General features: G+C 34.0%; 1 protein-coding gene across 1 annotated transcript; it reads right to left on the reverse strand.

Moving 5' to 3' along the window:
* Positions 1-4,050: 4,050 nt before the first annotated feature.
* Positions 4,051-4,503, reverse strand: LOC128039926 (uncharacterized). Its single transcript, XM_052628863.1, has one exon. It carries the CDS (start codon positions 4,501-4,503, stop codon positions 4,051-4,053), a length of 453 nt encoding a protein of 150 aa, XP_052484823.1.
* Between the last annotated feature and the right edge of the window lie 8,283 nt (positions 4,504-12,786).

A 12,786-nucleotide genomic window follows, 5' to 3' on the forward strand; every position in this document is an offset into this window, starting at 1 on the left:
TAGATGAGTCCCGAGCTATTAGGATATTGATGGCATGCCATTAATGAAAAATAGCGCACTTGCCATATTATTTCACACTTTCGTGCTTATCGTTGTAAAAAATTTGCACTTCAGTGCTTATCATATTATTTTTCACTTTGGTGCTTATTGTGATTTTCCTTTTATGATTAGTGATATATGATGTAACCTCCAAAACTCAGCCTAGACGTTATGGCTAAATGGTGAAGGCCACATTGGACACCTTAGTGTTGAACCTACTCTATCGATAGTTTAAAACCTAAAAGTACCCTCTTCTGTAAAACTGAGGTTTCTATTGTGAACTATGGAAAACATCCATTTACTTAGTCCAACAATGCTTAGCTCAAATTAGTGAATTGGGTGAGTTTTTATAAAACCTTATTGACAGCGTTGCCTTTGAAAAATCATTTTGTTATCTTCTTAGCAGTTGAAATGTACCATTACTAGTCAAATTATTAACTTAACAATATATCATGCATTCTTCATTTCTATATATATATAAACTGTGTATCTATACCAAATATGAGTGTCATGCAAGCATGAAAGACCCCAAAAGTCTCAAATAATCCCAAACCATAGTTTAAAGAAACTTTACAATCCAAAACAAAATAATAATGGTAAAATAATCTAAAAATATAATTAAATTAAAATAATATGACAAGGTGATGTCCGAAGTCCGTCGTACGTCAGCATGCCAATTTTGATCCTTAGTTCGATCTTACCTGAGAAGTTGAGGTAATGGGGTGAGCTTAACAAGCTCAGTGTGAGACTAAACAAGAAAGTATTAAGCATTCATACAAGCAATTTCATAGAGATACCAATAGCATAATCAAATGTTATCAATAATAATTTCAAATGAACATGATCGTGACAAATGCACATGTGACATCCTACCCATACCATCTGCTACACACCACGAGTTCACCAGAACCCGTCTATCAAACTCCAATGTATATGAGCAGAGCTCAATGTGGTATAACCACCAATAATCAATAATGCAGTCAAATTGCCAAATAACAAATAATGCGATATAATCACCAATCCCCTCGGTACTCCAAATGCAGTACACTGAATACGAATATATGTGGACTTAATATGCCATCGGTACTCCACGGAACTCCTCCTTCAACCACAAAATCCCATCCCAATGCATGTGCAACATGTCATACAAATTCACACATAATCATATTTCAATACTTTTCAAATTTAATTTGACATGATCAACATACCCTCAATAATCACTTACTTTTAGTAAATGGAAACAAATTTCCAACTTTCAAATTACCATTATGATAGTATCTACCAATATCATTTAACTTCACATACTTTACGAATTTCATTGTGCATAAATAGAAACATTTTCAATATACATCACAGAAAATTCCTCATGCATTTAAATCATGCATAAAATTAATATTTCAATAACTCATACAATTCAATCAAACATTGTCATATCACATAATACAATTATGCATAACAATCTCAATCACACATGTATACAGTCAAATTAGCAATTTTGCCAACACATCAATCTTTTAAGGCTTGAAACCTAGTTTGGCCACTCACAAAACTAATGTTTTGGCTATTAAGACGATCCAATCAACAAGCTATTTTATCAAATCTAATATGAAAATTATGAATATCAAACAAATTTACGAGTGTAAGACCTACACCTTTTTTTGCTTTCTCGCAGCACACTAATGAAACTTCATATTTTACTTAATAAACCTTTGTACGATCCTAAACCATAATTCAGTATAAATTCAATAAATTTTCCTTTTAACCAGCCCCCAATTACCCACTTATGGGTTTAAACCAATCGTCAAAATTATAATTATTTTACGAATTCAAACTAGCTAGATTTCTTACATTGTATCAATGCGAACCGTACGTACGATCATTTTTCGGCTTTACAGTTGATTTGGGACGTTCAGGTCAGCACCTAATTGAATAACATACTAGAAAATGAATATCTAGTAATGATTAAATTCCTTCATGTAATTAATCCATAACCTCTACCCAACAACTACGTCGAAACAACAAACTAGTTTACGCTTAATTGCACTTACGCTTCCCAATTGTGAGTTTTGAATGTCCAATCGACCAAGAACATTTTTTCCTAATTGAAAAGGGTTTAATAGCTGATTAGGAAGGTTCAAGAACTCAAGCTAAGGCTGAAATAAAATGAGAAAACTTCAACAAACAAAACAACCCCCTTTTTCCCACCCCTTGGCGCATGCATCAGTACCGATGGGGGCTAGAATTGGGGTTGAATTTTAAAACGATTTGAGATCTAGTTAAAATATGAAAAAATAAATTTAAAAACATTTAAAATCCCCCAAATTTCAGATTAAAAAATTTATGATTTTAAATTGCAATATTTCCCAAGAAATTAAAAGAACAAGAGATTTTACACAAGCTAATGGAGATGAGTGGCAATGGCACTTTCTTGGCAAGGTTGGAGTTGATCTTGGAGACTCAATATTTCAATTTTGAGGCTGTTCTAATTGAAGGAAAAAGGTAGTTAGATAGGGATGGAGATAATGTTCAATCTTGAAGACAAGTAAAAGAAAAATCAAAGGTGAATTGGTGGTAATAGGTGTGACAGAAACAATGGTGAGAATGAGAAAAGAAAAAAATAAAGATCAAGGGAGGGAGAGGAGGTTAGGGACAGCTAAGGTAGAAGAAAAGAGAGTTAGAGTTGATTATTTTGAGTAAAAATTGTATTTATACCTACGTTTACTAGGCTTGGGATGCAATACATTAAAAACAAGGGAATTTTTGCAAAAAAAAAAATATATTTTGTAAAAGATGGGACTTGAACTTGGGACCTCTAACTAACTTTCAAGCTTTCACATTTAATGACTAACCATTGGGTCAATTCCCTATTTTTTTTATTTTCTACATTTTTATTGAGTTAAATTTTGGGATGTTATAGCTCTACCCCCTTAGAGAAATTTCTTCCTCGAAATTACCTGGTTCGAAAAGATGAGGATACTGAAGCTAAATTGACTCATCTGGCTCCCACGTTGCCTCTTTGATGGTATGACTTCTCCATAGTACCTTAACTAGTGGAATTTTTTTTCGTCTTAACACTTTGATCTCAAGCTCTAATATTCGAATTGATACCTCCTCAAATGAAAAATCTGGTCTAACATCAATCTCCTCAACTAGAATAATATGCAAGGGGTCAGATCAATACTGTCTCAACATTGTGACGTGAAATGCATCGTGAATCCGATCTAACCCAGGAGGCAATTAAAGTTGGTAAGCCACAAGACCAACCCTCTTAAGCACTCAATAAGGACCAATAAGTCTAAGGCTCAACTTACCCTTTCGATCAAACCTCAAGATTTTCTTCTATGGAGAGACTTTAAGAAAAAACTAAATCTCCCACATTGAACTCAATGTCCTTGCGCTTCGAATCGGTATACGATTTCTATCTATATGAAGCTGCCTTCAGTCTTTCTTGAATTATCCAAATCTTATCTTCGGTTGCAATGACCAATTCTGGGTTAATCAACTTCCTTTTAGCCACTTCAGTCCAACATAAAGGCGAGCGACACTTATGACCATAAAAAGATTCGTAAGGTGCCATTTGGATACTAGATAATTGTTATTATAGGCGAACTTTGCCATAGGTAAATGTTTTTCCCAACTAACTTGAAAGTCGATTACACAACTCTTCAACATATCCTCCAAAATCTGAATGACCCTTTCCAATTGACCATCAGGTTGTAGATGAAAAGCTGTACTCAAATCCAACTGAGTACCCAAAGCCTTGTGCAATTTCTTCAAGAATCGAGACATGAATCTAGGATCCCGATCTGAAATAATTGACAGTGGCACACCATGCAATCTAACTATCTCAGAAATATAAAGCTTAGCTAACTTCGAGAGAGAATAATCAGTACGAATAGGAATAAAATGGGCAAACTTAGTCAACCTATCCACCACAACCCAAATCGAATCCTTCTTGGTAGGTGTCAAGGGCAACCCACTAGCAAAATCTATTGTCACTATCTCTCACTTCTACCGTGGTATTTGAATTGGTTGGAGCAACCCTGATGGATACTGAGGCTTCGTTTTAACTTGCCGACAAGTCAAACATTTAGATATGAATTCGGTCACTTCACGTTTAGGATCCGGCCACCAATACACTTCCCTCAAATCTTGATACATCTTAATGCTACCAGGATGCATAACATAAGAGCTACTATGTGCTTTTTGAAGTGTAGATTGTCTCAAATTATGATCATTAGGCACACAATACCTCCATCTAAAGCAAAAAATTCCATCAGAGTTAATCCCAAAGTCCTTGGTCGATCCATCCTTAACCTGTTTAAACTGAGGTGTTATAGTTCCATCCAAACTCTGCTTATCCTTAATTTCCAGAACCCAAGTAGATTTTACTTCTAATTCTGCAAAAATACCACCATCATCAAAGAAACTCAAGTGAGCAAACATGTCCCTCAAGTCAGACATTGTCTTTCTGCTTAAGGCATCGACCAACTCATTGGCCTTCCCAGGATGATACTCGATCGTATAGTCATAGTATTTTAAAACCTCAATCCATCTCTATTACCTCAAATTAAGTTTCTTTTGGATGAGGAGATATTTGAGACTCTTGTGATTGGTGTAAATAATACACTTCTCACCACACAGGTAGTGTCTCCAAATTTTGAGAGCAAACAAAACAGCTGCCAACTCCAAATCATGAGTAGGGTAATTACCTTCATGTGACCTTAGTTGTCTCGAAGCGTAGGCTACCACTTTACCATCCTACATCAAGATTCAACCAAGTCCAACAAGCGAAGCATCGCTATACACAATATATTCCTTACCGGATTCTGGTTGAATTAAAATGGAAGCTTCTATCAACACGAATTTCAAATTTTTGAAATTGGCCTACTGTTCATCTCCCCACTTAAAAGGAGCATTCTTCCTCAACAACTTAGTCAATGGGGCTACTATCAAGGCAAAACCTTCAACAAACCTTCGATAATACCCAAAAAGACTTAGAAATCTCTAAATTTCTGAAGCATTCTTTGGTTGCCTCCACTCTAGTATAGCTTTAACCTTTTTGGGATTTACGTGAATACCCTCAGTCGATACCACATGACCCAAAAACATCACTTCCTTTAACCAAAATTCACACTTACTGAGTTTAGCAAAAAAATGCTTTTGACAGAGCATCTGTAAAACCACTCTCAAATGCTGATCATGCTCGGTCTCTATCTTAGAGTACACAAGGATGTCATCAATGAAAACCACAACAAACTAATTAAGGAAAGGTTGAAAGACACGATTCATAAGGTCCATGAAAGCTACTAGTGCATTAGTCAACCCAAAAGGCATGACAAGGAACTCGTAATGTCCATAATGAGTCCTAAAAGTGGTTTTGGGGATATCATATTCTTTCACTTTGAGTTGGTAATACCCAGATCTTAAGTAAATTTTGGAAAAGACAGTTGCACCTCTGAACTGATCGAATAGGATGTCAATCCTTGGTAAATGGTACTTATTCTTGATAGTTAATTTATTTAGTTGTTAGTAATCAATGCACAATCGTAAGGTTCCATCTTTCGTTTTCACAAATAAAACCAGTGCACCTCATGGCAAAACATTGGGTCTGATAAAACCCCTATCCAGTAGTTCTTGCAACTGCATCTTCAACACCTTAAGATCTTTTGGTGCCATGCGGTAGGGAGCGATAGACATTGGTGTTGTTCTCGACAACAACTCAATTCCGAATTCCACTTTCCTCTCCGGAGGTAACCCTGACAGTTCCTCGGGAAATACATCAGGAAATTCCCTTACTGTACGAATACTTTCAACTAAAGGATCAAGGACGCTTGCATCTCGAACATAAGCGAAAAACATTTTGCACCCTTTTCACACCATCTTTTTTGCTACTAAAGTAGAGATCACACTAGACAGATAATTTCGACATTCCCCTACCATAATAACTTCTTTCCTAGACTCGGTCACCAAAGTTACCCTCTTCAATGCATAATCTAATTGAACTTGATGCTCAACCAACCAGTCCATTCTCAAAATTAAATCGAATTCATTGAAAGAAAGTTCCAACAAATCGGCAAGAAACACCTTTTCTTGAACCTTTAAAGGGCATATTTTATAAATTCAATTCACAAGTGTGGAAGATTCTAAGGGACTAACTACAGTTACAGTGGTTTTAGTTTCCTTTACCCCAATTCCCAATTTTATAGTCACATTACAAACAACATACGAATTGGTAGATCCTATATCAATCAAAAATAAGGTATCGAGTAAATATTAAAGGTACCTACTATGACGTCAACTGCATCTCTATCTTCTTGGTGCTTAGCCACGTAAACCTTGAGCTGGTGCTCTTTGACCTTGATTACTATTCCCATTTCAATTCTGATTATGACCCCTTTGAGCACCCTAATTACCTCTCTGATTTTGACTTCCAACTGGGCCTTGATTTTGAGCTGGAGCTTCCACCTGATCCTAACAACGAGGAAAATCCCTAATCTTATGCTCCATTGAACTACATACCAAACAAGCACCCATCCTTATTGAACACTCACCTAGATGGCGCCTCTGAAAATACTCCAGTGCTTCCCTATTTTGCGGTGGTCTAGCCTCTCTGTCTCGCTTAATAGGTCACGGGTTTGGGCCAGTAGGTCCTGTTTCTCTTTTAGGTTGATCTCTTTGTTTCCCTTTCTTCTTGCACTCTACATGCTTAATCTCCTCAATAATCTTGGTCTTCTTGACCAAATCCTCAAACACATGCTCTTGGTCCAGGGCCACCTAAACCTTGAGGTCATACCTTAGACCCTCATGAAAACGAAAACTCTTTTCCTGTTCAGACACCACCATACTAGGTGCATAGCGGTTCAACCTTAGAAATTCCATCTCATACTAAAACCTGTCTTGTCTCCCTGTTTAAGTTCAATAAATTCAAACCGTCAGGCCTCCACATAGTGAGGGCCCACATACTTACCCTGAAAGGCCTCATGAAAATAAGCCCAATTAATATGCTCTGACAGTGTACCCCTAACCACTGTTTTCCACCACTGATTTGCCTCATCCCTTAATAGAGACACGACACCTTTAAGTTTCTGCTCAGGAGTGCAGTCTAAATCCTCCAAAATCTATTCAGTGGCCTCCATCCAGTACTTAGCCACTGTAGGAGTAGTTCCAGCAATACCCCTAAACAATTTTGCCCCACTAGAGCGGAGCTTTTCAATAATCGTCCCATGACTAACACCTTCTATTAGAACCCCAACAACCTTATTCAAGGCCCTCAATAAAGCCTAAGTTATTGGATCATTCTCAACATAGTGATCATCATTTTTCCCATTTTTTATATTCCCCCATTAGTAATGGGTTCACTATTAACCTCATTCTTTTCATTATCCTATTCTGGCCCCAACGATGCAGCTGAATCAACCAGAGCCCTTAGAGGTCACCCCATTTGGCCCCTCCTGCCATGAATCTACAATTTACACATGCGTTCATTTCTGGGTTTTACGAATCTACAATTTACAAGTGGGAGCTTTTAATACTTTGTTTAGTCTTTTTTGCACTCACAATTTATAATTATTTCATTAAAGTTTTATACAATAATCTCTCTAATCTTACTAAATTTTCATTACTATTTCTATGGACTTCGCATCGGACCTTCGGACTTCATCATTTCCTATATAAAGCTTTTTTTTTCAAATCTACTGTGGTTTGTTTTTCCCCCAAAATTTTCCCTTTTATGTATGCATGCATTCAAACTTACTTAAAAAGATTTAAGAACTTATGCATTCAGACTTACTTAAAAATATTTAAGAACTTAGTCCAAGGTTTTGAACCAAGGCTTTTGATACCACTAAATGTAACCTCCAAAACCCAACCTAGACGTTATGGCCGAATCGTGTAGGCCACATTGGACACCTTAGTGTCGAACCTCTGTATCGATAGTTTAAAACCTACAAGTAACCTCTTTTGTAAAATCGAGGTTTCTTTTTTTTACTTTGGAAAACTTCCATTTACTTAGTCCAACCATGATTAGGTCAAATTAGTGAATTGGGTGAGTTTTTAAAAAACCTTATAGACGGCGTTGCCTTTGAAAAATCATTTATGTTCATAGCAGCTGAAATGTACCATTACTAGTCAAATTATTAACTTAGCAATATATCATGCATAGTCCATTTATATATATATATATAGAAAAACCATGTATCTATACCAAATATGAGTGTCATGCAAGCATGAAAACCCCAAAAGTCTCAAAAAGTCCCAAACCACAGTTTAAAGAAACTTTACAATCCAAAACAAAATAATAATGGTAAAATAACCTAAAAATATAATTAAATTTAAATAATATGAAGAGGTGAAGTCCGTCGTCCGCATGCCAATTTTGATCCTAAGTTCGATCATTACCTGAGAAGTTGAGGTAATGGGGTGAGCTTAACAAGCTCAGTGTGAGACTAAACAAGCAAGTATTAAGCATTCATACAAACAATTTCATAGAGATACCAATATCACAATCAAACATTATCAATAGTAATTTCAAATGCACATGATCGTGACAAATGCACATGTGAGATCCTACCTATACCATCTGCTGCAAACCGTGAGTTTCCCAAAACCCGTCTACCAAACTCCAATATATATGAGCAGAGCTCAATGTGATAAAACCACCAATAATCAATAATACAGTAAAACTGAAAAATAACAAATAATGCGATATAATCACCAATCCCCTCCATACTTCAAATGCAGTGCACTAACTACGAAAATATGCGGACTTAATATGCCATGGTACTCTACGAAACTCCTCCGTCAACCATAAAATCCCATCCCAATGCACATGCAACATGTCATACAAACTTACAGATAATCATATTTCAATACTTTTCAAATTTAATTTGACATGCTCAACGTGCCCTCAATAATCACATACTTTCAGTAAATGGAAAAAGATTTCCAACTTTCAAATTACCATTATGATGGTATCTATAAATATCATTTAACTTCACATACTTTACGAATTTCATTGTGCATAAATAGCAACCTTTTCAATGTACATGACAACAAATTCCTCAAACATTTAAATCATGCATAAACTTAATATTTCAATAATTCATGCCATTCAATCAAACATTCTCATAACACATAATAAATTATTCATAACAATCTCAATCACACATTCATACTGTCAAACTAGCAATTTTGCTAACACATCAATCTTTTAAGGCTTGAAGTGTACCTGGTTTGGCCACTAAAAAAACTAATATTTTGGCTATTAAGCCAATACAATTAGAAAGATAATTAATCAAATGTAATATGAAAATTATCAGTATCAAAAAAATTTAGGAGTTTAGGACCCACACCTTATTTTTTCCTTTCTCGCAGCACATTAGTGAAACTTCCAATTTTCCTTAATAAACCTTTGTACGATTCTAAACCAAAATTCAGTATAAATTCAATCAATTTACCTTTTAAAAATCCCCCAATTACTCACTTATGAGTTCAAACCAATCATCAAAATTATAGTTATTTTATTAATTCAAAATAGTTAGATTTTTGACATTGTATCGATGCGAACTCTACGTACGATCATTCTTCAGCTTTACGATTGATTTGTGACATTTGGGTCAGCATGTAATTGAATAATATACTAGAAAATCAGTATCTAATAATAATTAAATTCCTTCATTTAGTCAACCCATAACCTTTACCTTACAACTATGTCGAAGCAACAATCAATTTTAGACTTAATTGCATTTACGCTTCCTGATTTGTGAGTTTCAAATGGCCAAACGATCAAAAACATTTTTCCCTAATTAACATGGGTTTAATAGCTGATTAGGAGGGTTCAAGAACTTAAATTATGGTTGGAATTAAATGGGAAAGATTCAAGAAATAAAAGAAACCCCTTTTCCCACCTTTAGGTGCATGCACCATCACCGATGGTGGCTAGAATTGGGGCTAAATTTTAAAACAATTTGAGATATAATTAAAAGATGGAAAATACCTTTAAAAAAATTTAAAATCCCCAAATTTTAGATCTAGAATTTTTTTTTAAATTGCAAGATTACCCAAGAAATTAAAAGAAATAGAGATCTTACACAAGCTAATGGAGATGTGCGGCAATGGCACTTTCTTGGCAAGGTTGGAATTGATCTTGGAGACTCAAGATTTCAATTTTAGGGCTGTTCCAATTGAACAAAAATGACAGAAAGATAGGGATGGAGATAATGCTCAATCTTGAAGATAACGAAAAGAAAAATCAAAGGTGAATGTTGGTGGTAGGTGCGACAACAACAATGCTAGGAGAAGCTGAAAAGAAAGAAAATAAAGATCAAGGGAGGGAGAGGAGGTTAGGGACGACTAAGGTAGAATAAAATAGAGTTAGGGCTGATTATTTTGAGTAAAAATTGTATTTATACCTAGGTTTACTAGGCTTGGGTAGCAATACATTAAAAATGGGGAATTTTACAAGAATTTATTTAGTTTGTAAAAGATGTTACTTGAACTTGGAATGTCCAACTAACTTTTAAGCTTTTATATTTAATGACTAACCATTAGGTTAATTCCCTATGTTTGATATATTCTACATTTTTATTGAGTTAAATTTTGGGATGTTACATATAATATGTATTAACAAAGTGCATTATCGATTCATTTTCAGTATACCCTAAGTGTTTAGCTAGTCTACATTTGGTTACAATGTCGTAATTAAGATATTATCAATTAATGGGTTATGGTAAGTAATGGTAAGTATGATTTTTGGAAAATATTAAACTTTAGGGACTAATTTGATATGAACTATATGTCTATATAATGAATATAATTTAATTTTCTTAGTAGTATATTTTGAAAATTTTAAAGTACTTACTATGTCTTCACAGACTGACTGCATTGATTTTCTAACTCGTAGGTACAATAGATCTCGTTGAGATAATATCGAGGTCGAGTGCATCCCATCTCATCACCACTCCAAGAGGAAAGATTGTATGTATGAATTTTGGGGTTAGTATGACATGTACATAAGTTCTTGGTATTGTTGAATGTTAGATGGACTAAAATGCAAACTTTGGAAACCTTGTTACTTTAGTGATCTAACGACATATTTTGTTAGCTTTTGAAATGGATTTATAAAATTTTAACATATGCATGCATATATGATGTTATTATTGGGCTACTGTTAAGAATTTTAATGGGTTTGTCGTTAATTGATTTTGTTTTGAAGTGTTTGACTGTTTTGAAACAATGTACGGGTTTTTTAGCAATTTTCCAATTATTTTTTTCTCATTATAACCCAAGTTATCAATACCTAGGGGTAATGTATCAATACTTTATCCCTAAAATAAAAAATTTTCAAAACAGAATGCAATTTTGGTATCAATATTGAAGGCTAGGTATTGATACCTAGGCCTAAGGTATCGATACTTTCATTTGAAAATTTGGAGTTCCAGAATGCTATTTTGGTATCGGTACTCAGCAGAGGAATAGATACTCTTCTACAGGTATCGATACCTCATGTTTTAGTATCGATACTTGTCCCCTATATTGATTGAAAATCATTTCTAAAAATACTCGGTTAACTAATAATGCCCTTAAACTTCTAATATAATATTACCAGATTGTTTAAATGAAAATCATATCGTTTAATGTTCAAAATACATAGTGATTCCCCAAGATTTCTTTGGCACCAAATGTAATATTCCTATATTAGGTTTTAAGGGTCGGATCAGATATAGGGGTGTTGCACTAACAATGTCTTTGGACAGTATAGAGTAATCGATTGGACAACATAGATTAATTGAATGAAATATAATTATTAGAGTAGTAATTACACTCTTTTGTAATTGTAAATAATTGTAATTTCCTATATGTGTTTGGTTAAGAGAGTGTAATTACATCATAATTCTTTATGTTATGTTTGGTAGTATAAATTGTAATTACACAATTACATAATTTATATTTAAAAAATATTAATTACTATGACAATTTCTAGTATGATAAAATAATTTGTAAACAAGTAACAAAATTAAAATAAAACATCATATGTATTATGTTAGTTTAAAAAGTAGTTGATAATATGATTACTAATAAAAATAATAAGAAAAATAAACAAGATATGCAATTTTATCTAATTATTCTAGTGAATTTTTTGAGTTATTCTCTATTTAATATTTAACATATGCTCCTTGTCATTATCTCTTGGTCCTTAACCAAGTTCATTATCATTTGATTTTGAATATGCATAATTAATATTATGAAAATCTCCTTTTCATGTACTTTTTGAATTATAGATAATTTCAATTTCACTTATAATTGAAGTTATGAAATATGAAATATGCTAGTATGATCCAACCTTATTTTTATGCTATAATAATGTGATGTTAATATGAAAATATTTTTTAAAACAGCAAATGTCTTTTTAATCATATTTTGAAGCCTTAAATGTTTCAAATTAAAGAGTTTTGATACGTCGTTGAGAGCACCAAAAATATTCTATCCCTATAAAATAACGAAAAGAATAGTATAAGGGAAGTAGGTCAAATCCTCAGGGACTGAACTTGCACAATTTCTTGTTCCTTGAGATCCTGAGCACAGTCTTGCCCAAGAAAAGCGGCATACTTGGAAAAAAAATAGAATTAAAAGTTTGGATGAATTGAGATTGCGTAAATTAAAATAGAAATTGTAAAAAGAAATAGAATTGAGAAAATAGATCCTTTGATTGAGAGATTTCAGCCTCTGGTTATCTCGATCCTCCTT

The sequence above is a fragment of the Gossypium raimondii genome, chromosome 3 (genome assembly GCF_025698545.1).
Source record: "Gossypium raimondii isolate GPD5lz chromosome 3, ASM2569854v1, whole genome shotgun sequence".
NCBI lineage: Eukaryota > Viridiplantae > Streptophyta > Magnoliopsida > Malvales > Malvaceae > Gossypium > Gossypium raimondii.